Here is a 20,703-nt window from a genome sequence, read left to right on the forward strand (position 1 = left end):
CAGAAGTCCTTCCTTGCTTCCATTGCTGCAGATGATGGTAGCTCCTCAGACATATGACCACAATATAAACAGCTCCTCTATATACGCCTGCCTGCCATACTGTATCATTTGTTTACTTTCATCTGCACAAAGCTTCTACCCTCCCAAAGCTCACCGAAGACCCTCTGTAGCCTTTATCTAGAAGAGATACATCCATGGAAATGCAAACACTAACAGGCTAACCAGACAAATAACAGTAAACTCCTTCCTTTGCTTTCTCTCACTAGCAGCATCCCCAAACAGTCATTCTCCTCTATGACCCATCAATCTTCACAAAACTTACGTAAGTTTCAAATCTTGAAGCCACCTCTACACAGTACAGTTTGCACCTACTGGTTAGTTTCAAAGTTCTCAGGAGAAAAAGGAAGCACAACTGAAAACAAAAACCAACATGCAGCAACAATAGTAGCACAGGAACAATACTAGCAGAAAAGCAGTTTCTTATGGTATGCTTTAAAGACCATCACAAGGCAAAATCATAGTTCCGACTCTACGACAGCCTAAAGAATACATGCTTATATAAAAGTGTATTATGTGTGAAAAATTTACAAATCACTTAACAGAAATCTGTTTTCACATGAACTGCAGCAGAATTCTATCGATCGTTTTCGCTAAAGAGAAAGTAGTATCTTTCCTAAATGTCATTGATAATACTATAAACACCTAGGACTGAAAGAAATCACTTACTCATCTCCATCTGGGCAGATTCCTGTAGTCTCATCATATTTTGTACAATAAACATCTGGACTGTAGTTAAAAGTCCCATCACGCCTTCGTATAGGTCTACGACGACGCTGATTTAGGAAATGCCAATGAAAACAGGTAAATGGTCTGTGCTGGGTACACTTGTGCTGCAAAAATAGGGGGCACTGCTCTGTCCTAAATTCCTTTAGATACCTAAAAAAATTAAACTGTGTTACAAGTTTATCTTATTGGAGGCACATTTTACAGTATTAACAGTGCACTTGACAATTCAGTGCACACAGCCCGTGAAAAATTGTACAAATGTACCTGCATATAGTTTTAGTTCCTATGCACAATTTACTGTTTAGCTATGACTTCATTTTTTATGACAGATTCATTACTAACAAAATGTAGTGGAATACTTGGAAAATTATACTATATTTTGTAGCTAAACTAAAATAAAATAAAATAAAAACATTAATTTTAAAAGCACAGTATTTAGAATATTGTCCTAAGTAACCACCAAATAGAATTATAAATCCAACATGAGCATTTATATTGCTTGCTACCATACAAGATAGTCCTACAAAGGCTATTTTAGCTAAACAGCACATCTAGTTTAAACATTAGTCCTTAATCACAACATTCACAGAACATGGACACACTATATAGAAAGTGAGAGGGTTAAAACAGCTTTATGAGTGCTATCAGGGGCAATGAGAGGACTTCAGCAAACTTATTTTAGTGACTCTTACATTTGTGTTGAGATAGTCTGGGGTCTTTGAAGGTTACTTAGGCTATAGGACTGGCTGTAGCAGTTCCTAGGTAAGAATGTATTCTCGTGGCCTTTCAGAAAGCACTAGAAATGTTATAGATGTGATACATCTACATATAGTGGTGATACAGGGGTTGGGAGTGAAAGAATTCCACGACTATGTGCTAAATTATTCTGCAACTGTGGGGAGCCCGTTGTCCTACACGAGCTGGGCCGTCAGCAGTGCTAGAGGGCTGCAGGGACATCACAAACCATATCAGAAAAAACCGGGATAGACTTGCACAGAGGATAGCGAGCACACGGGAGCTGTCTTTCAGTACAGGAAGGTCTGCAAAAACTGGCACGGAAACGTCCCAAGGACTCGAGCTGCGGTTGGCTTAGGAAAAGTGCAAGGACTGCTGTTACAGCTTGGAGAGGGCGGTCTAGGAGGGCGCTCGGGGTGCCGGAGGATCACAGAGAGACACGACAACGGGAGCGGACGCAACGCGCGCAGCACCCCCGCAGGCGCTCTGCAGTCAGCGGTGCCCGGGCCGCCTCTATCCGGCCGGCACAGAACGCGGCTTCCTCTCCGCGGCGCCTGGAGCCGGAAAAGGAGCACGGCGGCGGCCGGGCAGTCTCCTCGCAGACGTGCCGCCAGCACAGGAGGCCGCGCAGGAGGCGCAGGCCTGGCACGCGACCGGGCCCTCCGCCTCGGGTCCTGAGCCCACCCCCCGCCCGCGCGGCGTTGGGGCCCAGGGAGCAGGGCGCCTCCAGGACGCGGTACCTACGTATAATGCGTCGGCTGCTCGGTCTGCGGGGACCCGCCACCCCCCGTCACCGCTTTCGAAACAGACGGCATCTTCCCCGGCGGTCGACAGAGCGCAGGCGCAACCCCGTTCTGTGAGCCCCGCCCCCTCGCCGGCCCCGCCCTGCGAGCGCGCGTCCGGGGCGCCCGCCCGCGGTCCCGCACAGGCCGCGCGCTCGGGTAGCAGCCGCGGCGGCGGCGCCTCCGCAGCGCGCGGGTGGGACAGAGCGGACCGCCGGTGGAGGCGGGGCTCGGCGCGGCCTCGGCCAGCAAGGGTGCGGAAAGCCGCGCACCCGCCAGAAGTGACGGACCAGACAGCCCGCGTCCCCCAGCGCCACGGACGAGGCGTGCTCCCGAAAGGGCGGGCACGGCTGCGGCTGATGGCCTTGTGCTTCGTGCTGCTCCCAACAGTTTGCAAGTTTTCCAGCGCCTTAAAAGCAAGAGACTACGAGAGCAGTTTACAGGTAGAGATTGTTTATTAAACACCGACCACATCACCCGAAAATAAGGAACACACGAAGCTCTCTGTTTCCTTCAACAAAGCAGTACGTTGCTGGGCTCGTTTCAACAGCACAGGGAGAAAGCGAGCTAATCAGAGAAGCAGGCATTACACCTTAGGTCAAAACAAATAAAATCCAGGATCACACTTTCATTCGCCAGGATGCCCCCATGCGTGTATCTCACTTGCAACATGCTACCATAGTAAAAGTGAAATCCCAAGGCAAACCTTGTGACAGTATGCGCCGACTGTACTCATTTCTAGGCATCCTCTGCTTAAACTACACGGACTCTACAACAAAATCAAAAGCCACGGTGATGCGCGTTGTTCAGACAAACATCAAGCTAAGTTAGTTTTCCCTGTAGCTCCAGCCCGTCTTACTAGCTGCTATGTTTAGGGGTTTTTTTTTGTTTGTTTGTTTGGGGGTTTTGTTTTGTTTACTTTTTTTTAATTAAGAATTTTAATGGCAGAAAACTAACTTTCCATTTTTACATTTGAAAGCTAAAAAAAAAAAAGCCTCTAACTTTAAGGGAGCTAAGTTGTGTTAGGAGCTTAGATTCTGCCTCTCCAAGAAAAGTCTCCAGTGTGCAAGTCTGAGTATTTATTAATCTGCAGGAAGAACTAGATACATTGTTCAGTTAAACTAGCAGCTTCCTCCCCAATACAATGCAAGCCAATCACTTCAATTCCTTGCAAAAACCTCTCCTACCAGTAATGACCACCTAAATCAGGCATGCCTAAAGTGTTCTAGTCCAGGAAGCAAGCACTGATTATGCATTAAGGGTCGAAGAAGGCAATTTCTACCCTATGTAGGAGAATTACAAAAAAAAAAAAAAAAAAAAAAAACACAAAGAATCACATATTAATGAATCATACAGTTGTCTTCAATATAAGTTGAACCTATTCTGTGACTAGCAAAAATGTCAAACAAAGGTCACCTTCAGCAGCAATTTTTCAGACTTACAGCTTTGAGATTTTCATCATACATCCTGTTCATTCCTACTGTGCGATGCAGGAAGAAACTACTCTTTGCACGACGAGTGTAAACTACTAAACTAAGCCCAGCACAGAAAGCAGCACGATGCATGGAGGAATCAAGCTTGCAAGACAAGGCTGCCGACAGGCTAGAAAAAAAAGTTTTCCCATTAAAGCTTCAGTACAGCTGTTAACCAGCTGAAAGTCAGCAAACTTTCGGCAGCTGCTTCACTGCAGCCACACTCCCGTCCTCATTTCTCCTTCTGCGGTTGCACGGGCACACCTTCTCGGGCCACATCTGAAGGGCCCCCGATCTGACTGGAGAACACTGCTTCCAGCCGCTCATCGATCTCCGTTCTTTTCCTGCACACGCACCAGAGCAGCAGCCCAGCGCACAGCAGACTGAGCGGCAGCACCTTCGCCCACGGCCTCTCGTGGTCGCTCCCCATGGATCGGCTGACGCTCCACACCCGCGGACTGGCCTTGCTGGCGGAGAAGGGGACGGCGCCCCCGCTCTCCGGATCCTCGCCCGCCACTCCCTCTGGGCCCCGCCGCCGCGCCAGCCACCTCCGGGGGCCCGACAGGCGCAGCGGGCGCCGCGCCCTGCAAAGACACAGGCGTCAGCGGCGCGGGGCGCGCGGACAGCACCCGCGGCCCCGCGCCGCCGCCTCACCGCCAGCGGCCCAGCGCCCAGCTCATCCCGCCGCGCCGCCCTGCCCAGCACCGCCCGGAAGCGGAAGCGCAAACAGGCCTGCGCCCGCGGGGTGCCGCAGGATGGCGTGCGGCCTGCACGCGCGCGGGGCTGGCGGGGCGGGGCGCGCGGCCGGCCTGGGCCACGATGGGCGGCGGGGCTGCGGCTTGCGCGTTGGCCGACCGGCGGGATCACGAGCCGGAGAGTAGGAGGCAAAACGACTGGAGACGGCGTTCCCGGCGTCCACCGACTCCTACAGTAGTGCTTCCACAGCTCCTGCTGGAAGAGTCTGTTTTATTCCATATTACATACAAAGAATGGCCACCTATGCCCTTAACACAACCGTTCTTTTATAACCATTTGGTGGTTGTGTAGTCAGATCCTGAACAGCTTTCATTTTATCCACCCGCTATCCAAAGGGAACATCAACCTCAGAACACAGGTGAGTGGAATGCTGTGTTGCACGCTGCTGTGGCAGGAAAGACATTATTTTTCTGCTAAAGTCTACACAGAAAACATTTTAGCATAGAGAGGAAATAACATGCTCTTGATATTGTGCTTACTACCTTTCATACAACATCTTACAGCATTGGTCTTGAACTATTTTGTATTCGCACCACCTGTTACTGTTGGTGATCAAGGAAAATAACAAAGCTGGGACTGGAGACACAGAAATCTGTAAACCTACGCTCAATACTGACCTTAGTGAAGAAGTTTTAGAAACACTCTCAGAAACTAGCCAACTGTTCTCAGTAATGGTGAGCCCTCATTCCATTGTGTTCCCTTTGCTTTGGGGCAGATATTCAGAAAGTCAAGAATTCTTGCAGAAGGTTAGTCATCTTAAAGCCATGATACATGTTCAACTTGCTTGACATTCTTCTGTATACACTTGCTGTTTGCCACCCAAGTTTCCTCATATAGTGTCATTCCAAATTCCTGTATCGCCATGCAGGTGCTCATCGTCCTTTGACTCATTAAGAAGAGTTGTCACTGCAATTGCCAGTTTGTGACTTCCATGTTCAACACCGGTATTTTCAGCTGTAATTAAGACATGAGTTATTTCTGCTTTTAAATGCCAAAATATTTTTTTTTGTCACAGAATTCACTAAACAGTTTTGAAATAAATCATCTAGAGTAAGCTGTGAATTCTGCTTTTGATTACACAGTTCTAATCTGCAATAATTAAATGAACTACCAAACAGGCAGGAATACTGCACAAGTTACATAGTTTAAACATGCAGATAAAATGTTTGACAAAAATTCTAATATGAGTTTTCCCTAGAAAAGAAAGTTTCCAATTTTAAAAAACATAGAATAAACTTTCTCAAAACAAAAAGAAGAAAAAAAATAAGTATGTAACTAATTTTAAGCTAATTTAATTAGCTCAAAGGTTTGTTGCTTTCTTGAGGTGCCAATTCTGAACATAAAAGGTGTAAATATATATTCAGGGAAATTAAATCCTCCTTAGACAAACGGTTCATGTAATAATGGGCATGATGGACTGGAAGGAGTAGGGAGGAGGGGGAACAATAAAACCCCCAAAACAACAATCAAACCAAAAAAGCATCTTGTCTGGAATTAATCCAGATAAGGCTTGCTTCTTCATAGCCAGCACCAAACAGTCTTTCCTTCTATAAACTGCATGTGATATGGTACTTACGTAACAGAAATCAAAGAGAGGAAAAACAGGTGACTAAGAAAGGATAAGAACACTTCAAACAGATACAGAAAACATTTCTAGTTTTCTTAAGTCACGCCTTGTCGTTGTGTATGCAGAAAGTAGAGTTACTTAAAAGATGCTTACGTGCTACGAATGCTGTAAAACTGATTTTATTTTTTTTTGGCACCTTAAGTACTGGAGACAAACTTCAATTAGAACAGCAGTCATTTTTTTTCAATAAATCTAAAATGTCAAGTCATCAACAGATTTTTTGGGGGCAAAATAAGTCCTTTTGCGCAGGAATCAAGACCCAAGTACTTATTAAAAACTTTGTCTACTGAATTTTATTTCCACATATGATGGATTATTTAATCTTTGCTGTAACAAAAACATTTGGGTATTCACATTCTGAATAGACAATAATGAAAAAGAACAATAAAAAAAAAACCTCACCAGAATTTCCTTTGTATGCAATTCCATGCTGACTTAATAAATCTTGCAGTTTTTTTATTTCTTTAGAAAGTTGCTTGTATTCCTAAGAAGAAAATACATTTAAAACAGCTCTCCCGCTCTCCAAATGCATACATAAAATGGGAGCTTATAAAAAACAATGGGTCTGTGCGCAGCCATTACAGCTTTTGACTTAAAAGATCTTAAACTCCTTATTCCAAGAACAAGGCGCAAATTTTATAAAAAGATGTATTTCTATGTTGCCAAAACAGGAGCCAGCTTTTTTCAAACCTGAGGGTAAAAATTAGGAGTGCTTTCTGTTAACTATCTCAGATCTATCCTCTAACTGGCATTTAAGCTCAGCACAAAACTGCATTCCTAAGTTTGCTACAGGACCAGCCTTATTTTATTTTATATCATTATGCTGCAGTCTGGAAATTTGTCACCTCCTCAACTCTTGACCTAGTAACTTCATGTTCTTGCTTTCAGAAGTTTCTTAACTTACAGAGCCAGGGATTGCTTATTACTTTTGAGACTCAAACCACATACCTGAAATCTTGAAGAAGCCCCAACTTTTTATTGTATTTTGGTTTTTACAAAAATCAAGAAGGAGCAAAAGATTAACTAGTTAAGATTCTGTGGTTACCCAAACAGCCAACTTTATGTAAATTAAGCCATGATGAAGCCAGAAAAAGAAGTACAAATTATTAAATACTGTATTGGTAACTACAGGGGGGGGAAAAAAAAAAGTGACTATTCCAGCTCCTAACAATACCACATCAAAATGGTGATCTTGATATAAGTATTTGCAGCTTAATCATAGTTTATTTGGTTATGTTCAGGAATTACTACGTGGTGTTTTGTCTTTGCTACATTTTCAAATAAAATGACAACAGCAGCTTCTCTGCATGATAATGAATTAATTCCCTTCAGTGCTTTTTTTTTTTTTTTTTTTTTTTTTTTTTTTAAATGTTTAGCTTGCACACTTTTAGGCTGAGCACACCTTCTACCTCTATTTTCCCCACTTCAGTTCTGTTGCAGGACTGTTCGCACACATTAAAGTCATTCAGAAATGGACACAGCACAGATTGTTCTGCCTTCTGCTTGTGTAATAGCCAATGCATTCTGACACAAGCCTGGGTAACTAGCCACAGAGAGAAGGGTCAACATTCCCAAGGCTGGTTACACATTTATTTTCACTAGTAACTCCTTCCTACAAGGTGTTTATAACCCAAATGCCTATGCTAATTCCTACATACCCCCTGTCTTCTTATTGGGCATTCAGTTGTGCTGGTTTGTTTTTGACTTAAAGGCTAGAATAAAGCTACCAAATCACTCTGTATGCAGACTGTTACATATTAAAACCAAAAAAGATAATCCCATGAACATATTTCAGCTGAATCCAAAGAGTATTTACATAATGCTGTCATACTGATATTGTCATACATTAAAAAGGTGGCAGCTTAATTCCACATTGTAAATATTACGCTCAATACCTTACTGCACTTCTCTACCGTTGCAAATTCCATACTTATTTTCTTATTCTGTTTCTCAACTTCCTTTTCTTCTGTTGCTTTTAGAAGTCCTGCTTCCTCAAAAATCTCTTTCAGTATTTTTTTGTATCCCTAAAAAAGAAAGTTTCCAAAAGACAATAGATCAATCCACTTGACTCTTATCTCTGCCTGTACTTTGCATTGGCCATTTCAATTCCTCAAGCTTCACTGTAGAAAAAATGATGATTACCAGTTGATGTAGCAGTTACAGAGCACAAAAATTGCTATTTGCCAACTGCATAATTAATACTTCCATTCCAAATGGAAAAACTACAGAAGCCAGGTTTGGCTATTTGATGGTAATTGTTCTCTACCAAATAAAATTGGAAGAAATTGGCAAACCTGGTCAGTTATTAGTTCATCATACAGAAGCTGCTCTGCTTCATCCCACTTCCTTTGTAGTGCTTCAGTCAGAGTTGGATAAACTGAAAAATGGAAGTCAAACCATGTGAAAAACAACAGTGCTGTCCTGCATTAGTTAAATGCTCCTCTGGTAGCCTGCAAGCATATTTGGTTTGAGAACTCAATGTTTCTATACAGTGCATAGTCTATCGCTTTCAAGAGCTGGGGTTAAACTTAAATTCCGCTTCACACATTTAAAGAGTTTGGAGAATGCCACTGACCTAAAATTCTTTTCTTATTTCCAGCTAGAAGGCCTCATATTTCTTTGTTGAATGTAATTCCAACCGAACTCTCCCTTTCTGTAATGTAAGTAAATGAGCAGATACTGAAGGGCTAATTCCTACAACCAGTCCAAGAAAAAAAGCAAAAATCACTCACTGAGTCTATACTAACAATGACAATTTATTTGAGAAATACTTACGTGTTATCATGACTGGGATTTAAAATACACTTCATATTATATGTTACATTTAATACCCATTTATATCAAGTTACAAACTCAAAGACCCTAAAAATTTACACTCCAAGGTTGGCATAATATGCCAGCCACTTCAACTTCACACACAAACAATTTTCTAAATCTTACCTAAAAGAGAGTGGGGATGGCATACGAGAGGAGTCTCAAATGTCAGAGAGTAAACACAAGTACTTGGCTCAGACACATAAGCCAATTTATTGCTCTTTCCACAAACAAGATGAACCTAAACATCAGGAAAAACAAAGATGAGCGAAACACCTCCACATGAAACAGGACCACCAGGGATGATCAATTTGCTGTCTTCCAATGCTAGCAGATGCATTTCTGTACATACTGTCATGTCAAAGCTTCCAGTTCTGTCATCTACAGAAAAAGAATCACAGCAAGCACGTCTTGAAATTATTTTACGAAATGTGAATACTGCTTCATCTAATGGGAAATGATCTCCTCACATATAATTGTTCCTTGGACTCCCAAGCACCGGTTTTCCAGCAAGAATGAGAGTAAAAAGTAGAGCGGCACCCTTTAGAACCTCAAATGACGTAAGCATAATTCACTTAACAAACTTTAGTTCTGACCAATGTGCTAAATAAAGAGAATAATACACATCTAACCTGTAGAAATTTATTTTCTTTACACTGGCAGCACTAGTATTTTCTGTCTGTTCAAAACTGAATGCCAGTGAAAGATCTGAATCACAATATCAAAGGTCATACAAGAATAGTAATTCTTTCTGCAGCGCTTATGGGAGATAAAGATGTTACGTTGGCCAAGATATTTTGTCCTTTGTCCCACCTTCACATTAGTTATTCCAACTAGAGATCCCTCTCTCTTAAGTACTGTATTGTCACCCATCATTGTAATAGCTAAGCATCTTCTACATGAAAAGCAGCCTGTTGTGAACTACACAGCATCTTTAACTATTCTTCATGATAGCGATCTACGTCACCAGGGAACGTGGCATTTAATTCATTGTATCTGTAAAACTATATAACACACTGAAATGGGAGGTGGAAAAAGAATTACTGAATAAAAGGATAAAGGACGTGTGCAAATCACGTGCCTCACCTTTGGCAAGTCTCCGACACCCTTCCTTACTCTTCTGTTTGAATAGTTACTTGGCAGAAACTAAAAATAACTAAATAACGTAACTAAGTAACGTAACTAAGTAACGTAACTAAGTAACGTAACTAAGTAACGTAACTAAGTAACGTAACTAAGTAACGTAACTAAGTAACGTAACTAAGTAACGTAACTAAGTAACGTAACTAAGTAACGTAACTAAGTAACGTAACTAAGTAACGTAACTAAGTAACGTAACTAAGTAACGTAACTAAGTAACGTAACTAAGTAACGTAACTAAGTAACGTAACTAAGTAACGTAACTAAGTAACGTAACTAAGTAACGTAACTAAGTAACGTAACTAAGTAACGTAACTAAGTAACGTAACTAAGTAACGTAACTAAATAACGTAACTAAATAGTTACTTGACAGAAACCATTTGAATGGGAAAAGGAACATTTTAACCACTCCACAAAATAAGAATTTTTACTTTTTCTTTAAAAAGTACAGTCATAGAATAGTTTGAGTTGGAAGGGAGGGACCTTTGAAGGTCATCTAGGCCTCTTGCCAGGAGCAGGGCCATCTCCAGCTGGATCAGGTTGCTCAGAGCCCCGGCCAACCTGGCCTGGAATGTTTCCAGGGATGGGGCATCCACCACCTCTCTGGGCAACCTGGGCCAGTGCTCCACAACCCTCAGCATAAAATTTTTTTCTCTTTACTCATATCAGAACCTGTTTCTCTTAAATTTGTTCCTCTGCCACTCTGATATATTTGATTCCTTCCTTAATTCTCCTTGCACGCCCTGTGCTCGTTTTAGCACCTTCACTTCTCAGTATGCTGTTTTTAACTGCCTAATTCTTTTCCCTCCTTTTTCCTGGATGTTCGTAGCAAAATAAGCTGACATCTTGAATTCAACAAATAGCTCTTTTTTAAAATTTTTTCCTGACACAAATTACAAAGCACTGTATGTTTCTACAGTAGTGATAGTAGCAGAATATTCAGCTCTAGCAAGGAAAAAGAGTTAAAAGTAACTAATGGAATACATAAGTAAACTTATTCAAAATTTTATCCTGATTTTAGCTTCCCTCCTTCATCCATTCACCTAGCTCCCTCAGGAATTCATCTTTAGGCATTGTACCACATCTTAAATGATGACTTGTTCAAGGTAGGAATGTTTCAGTCTGTAGAGTGTTATCAGTGTGTGTTGACTGTGCTGTCTGAATTAGCATAGTCTAGGTTATTATACCTTTGTCTGTCTGCTTTTGGTTTCACATGAGTCTCCTTCCCTCATCCACATTCCAACAAAGGTGTTGTTCTCAATTTCCCATTCATGCCAGATTCTGAAAAAAAAAAACAGGACATAATTTTATTTTAAATTACTGGAAAGAAAAAGGTGAACACTCAGGAAGAAAACCAGGAATACCCTTATGCCATGTTCAATTTAACTGTATATACTTCATTTTTGTTGTCTTAGTATTTCCATTTCTTAAAGGCAAGACCTTATAAACAGTATAGTTTGTTATCCAGGCAGCTCTCCCTATGGGGCACATCAACATTACTTTGAGAGCACAGTTTTGGATCAGCTTTCAGTTTGCAAACCCTTTGCACTTACAAATAAATGTTTAAATCCAATAAAATACAGCCGACAGATCAATCCCACAACAAATTCCATGATGCTAAGTACCCTGTGCAACTCAGATTGTTTGCAGGATTTTTAGTGCTACTGAGAGCACCTACAAAAACTACTCTCTTCTTCTGCTAGTCCTAAAGCCAACGATACTCTCAGCATCTTGATGTACCCTTTTCCTCTCATATTGGCTCACTAATTATTTTGCACATAGGAAAAAAAAAAAAAGACATCTATATAAAAAATATTTAGAAAGGGAGTAATTTTAAAGCATTGCTCTGGTTTATAATTAAATTTGTTTTAGGTCCTACGATTTGATGCTCTGGAATTTTTTAATACTTTTTAAAATATGTTTAACACAACCACTAGGCATAAAGCAGTCATTTCATTTTATAAGGTTATATTCAGCTCAAAGTGAAAACAGTTAACAGACATGAAATCTTTGTTAATATAAGCTGTAGTTATACACTATTGAATTTCTCACATGAACGTATCACACCTGCAGTTGGCACTGGTTATTAATCAGCCCGCAGCTAAAATAGAAGGTTAGCATTTATCAACAAAAAAACCGCAAATCTGTGTTTTTCCAGATGGCGTATTTTTATGCATAATGCCTTGGGAACTACAATGACTTAAGCTGACCAATAAAAGAATCTTAATTTTAAAACTGCCTCATTTTTGACAATCTATAAAATGGCCTGCTAACAGCATAGGTAAAGCTTAAAGGTCTAAAAGTCTTACCCTAAAATCCCACTATAGGCATTCCATCGAAAAGTCTGCTCATGCTGAGTGACATTATGGAAGGGACAAAACTCATACTTATACCTTAAAAGGAAAAAAAAAAAAGAAGAAACAGAAAGAATAAATGTTTCAGACTGAAATAAAAAAAAAAGTTAGTTCCTAATTAATATATAGAATAAAATACCCAAATCCATTACTCACGTGGATTCCACAAAACTGAAACACTTGCCGGCAAGCCTAAAGAGATGTGCAGGGCCTAAAAACATCACAGAATTACATCAAGGAAGAATAGTGTTTTGGTCAGATTGAAGCAAATTACTGTGGTGACAAAACTGCAAGGAGTATATGACAAATTTAGTTTTCTGCTGAACGTAAGGAAATTTTTGTCTTCCATATGGATTACCGTAAGTTCCCACTAGTGCTATATTGGTTTGCATCATGGTCTTTAACATTTTTCATCTTCAATACTCAGTGAGCCTCTTTCTACGACAGAACTAAGAAACTTTGTATACAAACAGATATTTGGAGTCCAGATCCATAAAAAGAATCATCAGTGCAGATCTTGACAAAAACGTAACATTGAAATCACTAGAACTCTTGCTTGGCAGCTCTCTGTCCCCAAAGTCATCCAAACTGCTCAAGTTTATAGTAGTAAACCCCATTTGCTCAGGGTGTCCACAGTGCTGCATATTTAAGTTTCACTGAGATTCTCTAACTAGATATTCCTTTTCACAGTTTGCCTTCACAGTCTGAACCAGTTAGTATTCAAGATACACCTTATACTGTCAGACAGGTCAGCAGTTACAATTATGCTCCTGTAGAATTGACCATTTCAGCCTTGCTGTCAAAGGAATCCAAGACAGGTAACTTGTAATTCAAGAAAGGGCCAAAATTTCTGAACTATATGCTCTAGGGGTATTTCAGTGTCCCTTGTTTAAGGTAATTTTTCATGGAATGATTAAATATTTGTGAGGAAAGGAGAAGAAAAGAGATTACGAAGCAAATAAAATAAAACCCAATCCTAGATTCTAATTCCCCACTGCCAGGATTGCCTATGCACTTTTTTCCAAAGATCTAGACAAGCAATCCTAGAAACAAAGATCAGACGACTAGAGACATGCCCTCCGGAATGCCCCAGCCACTGGGATACAGGCAGGTTCTCTTTCCCACGGTGATTTTTCTAAAGACTGATCTTGCATGTCATTCTACAGATTATCATAGGCTTAGCTGAAGGGTTTGCGCCTCTACTACATGCAGTCTGTGTTTTAGTGATTAGGAGATTTAGTCATTCCTCCCCACAGAGGAGGAAAAGCAAATCTGAATGTCCCCAAGGAATGCATTAAACTTATGCCTTCGTTTCCTGGGCAGATGCTTTAGAAGAGAAATTCTAGAAACTATTACCCCAATTGTCTTGTAAAAGAAAAGAATGAGTAAGGCTTCCATGCTAAAGAAATAATTGTGCAAGACAGGATTCCATGCCCTAGATTCCAGTTCCATTGACACTCACAATTTTTGGCTACACATAAGTTCCCACATCCAGGAAAGGTGGCTTTCTAGCATACTGTCTTTTAACTTTTTTTTTCCTGCTATTTCTGGCATCTTTCCATTCAGCATTCTAACTACTAGTAATCCCATTTCTAACTATTTTACTTTTCACATGCAGTACATGCAGAATTTATACATTGGATTTGCATTTATAAAACATGACAGAAGACATTAAGCATAATCATGTTCAGTGTCACCACACCAAAATGCCTTTATTGAACCTGAACAAAGCTTAAGTCTGTGCCTAAGGTTACCAGAGAGACAAGTTATTTCCTTTTGCTTACTCTTTGCATTCAGTGTTTATCTATTCTCCTCCATATATGGTCCACAATTTTTTAGATTCCTGTTTATTTTGCTAAAGCGGTGGATTTATATTGCAGCACCCTGGCTTTGTGTGAAAGTTTAGCCTCAGTGACTTGTTCCAAGACTGCTCTTGCAACTTTTTTCAAAACAATTTCTGAGTACTAAGTACCCTCAGATGATGGGATGACTTTTATATCACAATCTCAAAGATGTCTGGGATTGTCTCAAGAAAAAAAGTTTTTAGTCAGTATCAGAAGGATTTTGGACTAGCTCAAAAAACACAGAATAAAACATATGGATAGCCCTGTGACAAAAGCAGTCCAGACAGCACTGGAACACAGAACACCAGAGGCTAATCAAAGTTTTACCCCTTTAGAAACACAACAAAACATATTTGCCCATGCTTATTTTTCATGATACTCATACTATGACAAGTAAAATAAGTCTTCGTCTCCATAAAGTCAAGGTAGACTATTTTGGAAATTTCATTAAATGATTAAAATTGCACAGAAAAGGTAACACTTGCACACACCTGATATTGCAGACGGGGACATCTTTGGCTGCAGCCTATTTGTCTGAGGCAAGAATGGGTTATTTAACCTTTCAAAAGAAGGGAAGTTAAGCGTTTGAGACCGACTTATGCACCTGGCGATGGCCAGCTCCCCTGCCCGAGTGTCCCAACACCCACAGCCACGCACGCCGCGCGCGGCGCAGGCGGTAGAAGCGCCCCGGCCGCCCAGGCCCGCCCTTCCCCGCAGGGCGGAGCGGCAGAGGAACCCGAGCGGGCAGCCACGTACCCGAACGTGTTCGGCTCCTCCACGATCTTCATCTTCCCCGCCGAGGCGAAGAGACCTGCGGAGCAGAGAGCAGTTCGCTGCGGTGGGACAGACCGACCCAGCCGCTCGCCCCTCGCCAGCCCCGCGCTTACCCAGCGCGGCGCCCAGCGCCGCCAGCACCAGCCGGGCGGCCGCCATCGCCTCTTCCCCTGGAAGCGGAAGGGCGCGGGGCCACGAGGCAGCTGCTCCGCCCCGGCGCGGGAGCATGGAGCGCGGCGGGCGCGCTGCCCGGCGGAGGGGCGGGAGACGCGGCACTCGAAGCCTCGATGCCTTCGCGGCGGAAGCGGAGGCCGCGCTGAGAGGTGCGGGAGCGTTGCCGTGGGCTCCGGGCCGAGCGGCGGCGCGGCCTAACCTGGGCCGGGCGGGGCCGCAGGTCCTGCCCTGGCTCCTGCCGGGACGTCGGGCCAGGCTGTGCGGCGGCGCGGCCCGGACTGGGCCGTGCTGGAGGGCGGGCCTTGCTCTGGGTCCTGCCGGGCCGGGCGGGCGCTGGGCACTAATGCGCCCCTGCCGTTTCCAGCTTGCCTGGAGGGCGAGGGCGCCGCGGCGGCGAAGTTCCCGTGCCCTCTTGCTATGTGGGAGCTCGGACACTGCGATCCCAAGAAGTGCACCGGCAGGAAGCTGGCCCGAAAAGGGCTGCTCCGGACCCTGCGCCTCCGCCAGAGATTCCCGGGCCTTGTCCTCAGTCCTGTGGCTACCGAGTGCGTCTCCCCGGCTGACAGGTGAGGCCCGCAGCCAGGTGACTTCGCTGCCCGTTCTCGAAGACGCAGGCTGTGAGGAAGAGCACTTGGTTCAAATGCTGCAGTGGTGGTATGCTAGGGAGAATATTTTAATCGCTGATTCATGGCTAGAACTGCGCTACAGAATAAATTTGACCTTCCTGTTACATTATATTGATGCATGAACTTGAGAACTAGAGCCATTTTATTAAGTCAGGTTAAAATTTTTACAAAACTGGTATCAGGTGAAAAAAGCATCTGTAGATCCCAATGAGAAATCAAAGTATGTGGTTTGTACGTTAATTTGTTCAGAATCATGGGCCTATAGCTACTCTGTCTTTTTATGATTCCATATTCCAAGTTCTTTAGGCAACACGGTGCATTAACTAGAAAACTTACTTGGAGGAAATGTTGAGAATGCCCGTCAGATCTGTCTGCAGAATTTTTATAAAGATTTACTTAGAGAAAAGATTAGTCTTTAGAAGCTAGCGGAGAACCTAAATGTGAACGTTACTATTAATCACACTCTTCTGTCACACTTTTAAACCTACAATTTTTCATTTTCTGTTTGAAACATCCGAATAAACCCTTTTTGCCATGTGCACGTTTGGAGGAAAACCATGTTATTCTATCTTACCGCATCTGTATTTTAGAACATTGTAAAACACAGGCTTTTTGATTGACAGAAGGGGAATATTGTATGCAAATTTGTTGCCATTATGAAGTGGCAATTGTGATTCTCACTTTAACTTATTTTATCAATACAACGGTAACAACTTTTCAAATACAGGGATGTTTCTGTTTTCAGGCATGTCATTGCTCAGAATGGAATTGCAGTCATAGATTGCTCATGGGCCAAATTAGATGAAACTCCATTTAACAGAATGAGAGGAAGTCATCTACGGCTGCTGCCTTACTTGGTGGCTGCAAATCCTGTAAACTATGGTCGGCCGTGCAAGCTGTCCTGCGTGGAAGCTTTTGCTGCAGCTTTTTGCATTGTTGGTAGGTTGTAACGTGTCTGATGTGAAATATGTTACCAGCAATTCTTACATCCTTAATAATTCAGAAGAGATGGTCTGTGACAGAATAAACTGTAATGCTGTCCCCACTCGCCATCACTTTGAGTTTGGAATCAGACTGTCTAGCTTTCTTCCATGTACTTGTAGTTGGTAGCATCCAGATATCTGTGGGGTGTTCATGTCAGCTACTAAGGAGGACATATAAACCAGTTTTGTCAGGATGGGACTTAATGTTAGAAAAACTGTTTAAAAAAGCCAGAGAAGACAGAGCATGAATCCTTAGGCACCTTTGTCTTAATGACAGGCAACAGCTGTCTGTTAACTAGGGTGGGTTCTCATTAAGAACAAAATAAATTGCCCTCTCTTGTGATGTTTTGCAAACTCATGGCAGAACTTTATTGACAATTGAAGAGACATGCTCTACTATACTGCAGACAAATCTTACCTTCTGAAAATATTGTATGTACAACTGCTCTTTTACTGAAAGACTGTGGGAGCTACAGTGTGAATCATTCATTATCTGCAGAAAATATTTTTATATAATACTTCCTAAAAGACTATTAACTTCTGTTTGATTCAGTTAGATATTTCAAGTTAGTCTGAAACTTGAAAAGATTTTTAAGTCAGAATCCTTGGAACACTGAAAAAATACTGGCAGACATCTCACTACTATAGTGACACATAGGTATGTACTGAACTTAGAAACCTGTAAGAGGAGTGAAAGCTCACACTGAACAAGAAAAGTGATGATTTATTTTCTGTTTTAGGATTCCCAGACCTAGCCACCATTCTTCTAAGGAAATTTAAATGGGGTAAGGCATTTACTGAGTTGAACAAAAATCTCTTGGAAAAATATGCAGCCTGTTATTGCCAGGAAGAAGTGCTAAGAGTTGAAAAGGACTTTTTAGCCAGTGTCCAAGAAACAAAAGACAAAGAAATAGGTAAGAAAAAAAACACAAACCAGCCACTCCCTTTTCCTAACTAGTTTCCTCACAATCTTTTCCTTTAATCTCATGAAAATATTGGCAAGGTAGAAGAGAAGAGCTTTGTTGAGATATGTTGTTCTGTCTTTATACTGTGTATTCTTCTTACAAGTAAGTTTGCTTATTTTTTCAACTATAAAAGATGAAAACGACTAAAGCAATTTAATGCATATAGTAGTGTGTTCACCAGCTAAACTGTGGAGCAGCGACCCTGATTAAATTAAGAATATTGGACAACTAAGGAATAAAAAGAAAATATGATACTTCTTCATTTTATCTGCAGATGTTAAAACCAGAGTATGAGTAAGACGACTAGTAATTCAGGAGGACTGCAAGATAAATACAGGCATACAATATTACAGCAAGTTAGTTATACATAAACCTAAGACAGACCTTTAATAGACATTATAGTCCCTAATCAAGATGTTTAAAATCAACCTATAGAGATAATGAAAATAGCCTATAATAAGTACAGTAGTTTATTTTGAAATTCTTCCAGTAACTTATTGGTATCCTAGTATTTCAGGCTGTATTCGCAGGTCTCATTCAAGACAGCACAAAAAAAGCCAAATCAAATGATCAAGAACATATGAAGAAAGATGCTTCTAATTAATGTTTTCCTTTCACAGTAGTTAAGTCCCATAAAAATAGGCCAGGGGATCACACTGTAAGGAGATGTTAAACAGCCTTTGGTTTCTCTGAACTTTGATCTCTTTGCCATGACATGCTATGCTGAGCGAAATCATCCTGTTGTTTAGTAGAAGACTGCTGTTACATTAAACTGAAGACAGTTCTTAAGGGGCAACAGTGTCATGCCAAATAACACCAAATACAATTCTATGTATTTTCTGAATGGACTGTAGTACCAAAGCTGTCATGCCTTGTTTGACTTTTCTGAGGGAACAGTTCTCCCTCCCTGCTGAATAAGACAAAGTAAATCTAGCCCTACCCTTACTCAGCAAGACCTAAACCTGGACAGCTATGCTTCACTTCTCAGTAGACATGAACTAGATAGCCCTTTTACAACTAAACCATTCTGAGAACATGCATGTTTTCTTACCAAAAGGCTTAGAAACCTAGGCGTACAGTCTGACTACCCTTAAAGAGCTACCTGAAGCCTGGGGCGGGGTGGGAGGGGAGTGTGTTAAAATATGCCATCAACGTGTACATTTTTTCCTTCTTTTTCCAGATCCATTTGATGTTGACTCAGGAAAAGAATTTTCTAATCCTAACAGAGCAGTCAATTCCCCAGGGTAATGACATTTCATTTAAATACTGTTTTTCTTATAATTAAGTTGTTTTTCTCATATAATCCTGAAAAATGTTTCCAGACTAGCACAAAGTAATGAAGATTCTGAGGAGGACAGCATCAGCACTCCAGATGATGCCACTGAAATCAGTGATGAGAGCAGTCCAGAAGATGATGGTACTGTAAACTTAGGGCAACAGCAACATGGCTGCAACAATAGCCAGTAAATTAACAATATAAAAAGTAAAAAAACACCCCCCCCCAAGAACATTAAAAAAAAACCCAAAACCCTCAACAATCCCAAAGAGTTGTAACATCTTGTATAAAAGAATTTTCTTGTGAACACTTAATAGTGCGGCTTTTTCAGCTGTAACTTGGTGCTTAGCGAATGCGTTCCTTTAGGTGAACCTCGGGCTATACGTAGGGTTGTAGGTCTATTTATGCACATAAAGGCTTTAGGTTATTTAATTTTTAGATAATAGTTCATGGGATGCTAATGCTTGTGTAAAAAGCCTGAAGCTTAGTTAAGAGTTTAAAAAAAGCATTCTAGTCAATGTGTCTGAAAAGTGGTTTATAGGGGTTATTTGTACCTAACAGTACATTTAGTAAGCCCTTCCAACTTCGGGGCTATATTTCAACTGGAAAACATGACTAAGTTATTGCCCTGTTCAGAGTACCTACCACATAAGAAGCCTCTGACTTTTTGCAGGCTTGAACCTGCCATATGTATTTCAGCTGCTTCACGAGATTTAGGGTAAACTGACTACCTAAACTTAAAAGGAATAAACGCTTCCCGGAATCGTTTTAACATCTTGGTATGTCTTTTAAGTAACTTTACATGCTGTGTTTTTATTAACTTTGCTATACAGTCATAAGCAAATTACAATGTTTTGGCACTTTATATTCAGAACTGTACCATAAAATTTCAGGTAACAGCAGTGCTATCTATCTGCATTCTCATGACTTGAAATTGCACTCTACCAAGTCAGAAATACACACTGTCTGGCCCTTAAAGATTTGCGTCAGACTCTCATCAGCACTAGTATCTTAGCTCACCTTTCCATACGGAAGTGTAGCTGTCAGCACTTGCTCTTTAGAGTTTCCCACCCCCAGGTGGAACTTAAACTTCAGCAACGCTTCAGGAGAATTGGAGATACTGAGGACAATTCGTAGCGTTACCTTCGTATGTACAAGTTCTTCAAGTCACAGCAAGGTTTTCACCTCTTACTCTCTTCTACTTAAATGCTCGCCCTACTGGAGCTGGAATTGGAAGTCACAGCAGGAGTTTTAGTGGCACAAATATTCTATTTCCCTTTAAAAAGGAAAAAAAGCCCAAGTAAATTAGTTTGACAGGGAATCTTTAACTCAGTTTCTCACTTACTTTCCGACCCCAAGCATTTGAAGTCTTTCCCAAATCAGCTGTTGTAACAAGGATTTGTAGATGGTGACAAGAAAGCAATCCTACACAAACAAAAGACTGAGAATAATGTGGGAGGGATTAGCTATTCTCATTTGGGGGAATGCTTTTATGTTACAAAGCTATCGTAATCAAATGCAGACAAGCAGAACAGATCTGAACAGAGCTGTATCACACTTTGATTAACTGAAGTCTCTAACAGTAGCCATTTCTT

General features: G+C 41.6%; 3 protein-coding genes across 7 annotated transcripts in view; 1 reads left to right on the forward strand and 2 right to left on the reverse strand.

Annotated features, from left to right (window-relative positions):
• UNKL (unk like zinc finger) overlaps positions 1-2,339 on the reverse strand; it is a 56,860-nt gene extending 54,521 nt beyond the window's left edge. For 2 of the 3 annotated variants that reach the window (XM_086759627.1, XM_086759626.1), the window contains exons 1-2: positions 2,266-2,338; positions 727-936 (exon numbers count right to left, since the gene is read on the reverse strand). In XM_086759627.1, coding sequence (XP_086615753.1) covers positions 727-936; positions 2,266-2,336 — 281 coding nt within the window. In that variant the 5' untranslated portion in view covers positions 2,337-2,338. Of the gene's footprint in view, positions 1-726; positions 937-2,265 lie in introns of all 3 variants that reach the window. The other variant, XM_086759628.1, reaches the window with a different exon arrangement.
• A 2,341-nt stretch (positions 2,340-4,680) lies between these two features.
• Positions 4,681-15,281, reverse strand: GNPTG (N-acetylglucosamine-1-phosphate transferase subunit gamma). 2 transcript variants are annotated; one of them, XM_086760290.1, is made up of 11 exons: positions 15,198-15,281; positions 15,067-15,121; positions 14,802-14,869; positions 12,623-12,677; positions 12,422-12,505; positions 11,300-11,393; positions 9,099-9,213; positions 8,453-8,535; positions 8,054-8,182; positions 6,561-6,642; positions 4,681-5,485 (listed from the first exon to the last, which is right to left on the reverse strand). In XM_086760290.1, the coding sequence occupies exons 1-11, from the start codon at positions 15,241-15,243 to the stop codon at positions 5,361-5,363; spliced, it is 936 nt and encodes a 311-aa protein (XP_086616416.1). In that variant the 5' UTR covers positions 15,244-15,281; the 3' UTR covers positions 4,681-5,360. The 2 variants fall into 2 exon arrangements, with proteins under 2 accessions (XP_086616416.1, XP_086616417.1); XM_086760291.1 differs by lacking the exon at positions 8,054-8,182.
• TSR3 (TSR3 ribosome maturation factor) lies at positions 15,265-19,880 on the forward strand. Of its 2 annotated transcripts, none has more exons than XM_086760296.1 (6): positions 15,265-15,407; positions 15,623-15,824; positions 16,612-16,823; positions 17,608-17,781; positions 19,013-19,076; positions 19,155-19,880. In XM_086760296.1, exons 1-6 carry the CDS (start codon positions 15,311-15,313, stop codon positions 19,297-19,299), a joined length of 894 nt encoding a protein of 297 aa, XP_086616422.1. In that variant the 5' UTR covers positions 15,265-15,310; the 3' UTR covers positions 19,300-19,880. The 2 variants fall into 2 exon arrangements, with proteins under 2 accessions (XP_086616422.1, XP_086616423.1); XM_086760297.1 differs by having other exon boundaries at positions 16,630-16,823.
• The last annotated feature ends 823 nt before the right edge of the window (positions 19,881-20,703 follow it).

This window comes from Chlamydotis macqueenii, chromosome 15 (genome assembly GCF_036417535.1).
Source record: "Chlamydotis macqueenii isolate bChlMac1 chromosome 15, bChlMac1.mat, whole genome shotgun sequence".
NCBI classification, from domain to species: Eukaryota; Metazoa; Chordata; class Aves; order Otidiformes; family Otididae; genus Chlamydotis; species Chlamydotis macqueenii.

Excerpts from the sequence above, each read along its gene's own strand:
- GNPTG (XM_086760290.1), bottom strand. The coding sequence starts at position 15,243 with ATGGCGGCCGCCCGGCTGGTGCTGGCGGCGCTGGGCGCCGCGCTGG. Across the intron at positions 14,870-15,066 it reads GAGGAGCCGAACACGTTCGG|GTTAAATAACCCATTCTTGC; the intron begins GTACGTGGCTGC and ends TTCTTTTGAAAG. Across the intron at positions 8,183-8,452 it reads ATGAACTAATAACTGACCAG|GGATACAAAAAAATACTGAA; the intron begins GTTTGCCAATTT and ends TTTCTTTTTTAG.
- TSR3 (XM_086760296.1), top strand. The coding sequence starts at position 15,311 with ATGGAGCGCGGCGGGCGCGCTGCCCGGCGGAGGGGCGGGAGACGCGGC. Across the intron at positions 15,408-15,622 it reads AGCGGAGGCCGCGCTGAGAG|CTTGCCTGGAGGGCGAGGGC; the intron begins GTGCGGGAGCGT and ends TGCCGTTTCCAG. Across the intron at positions 19,077-19,154 it reads AGAGCAGTCAATTCCCCAGG|ACTAGCACAAAGTAATGAAG; the intron begins GTAATGACATTT and ends AAATGTTTCCAG.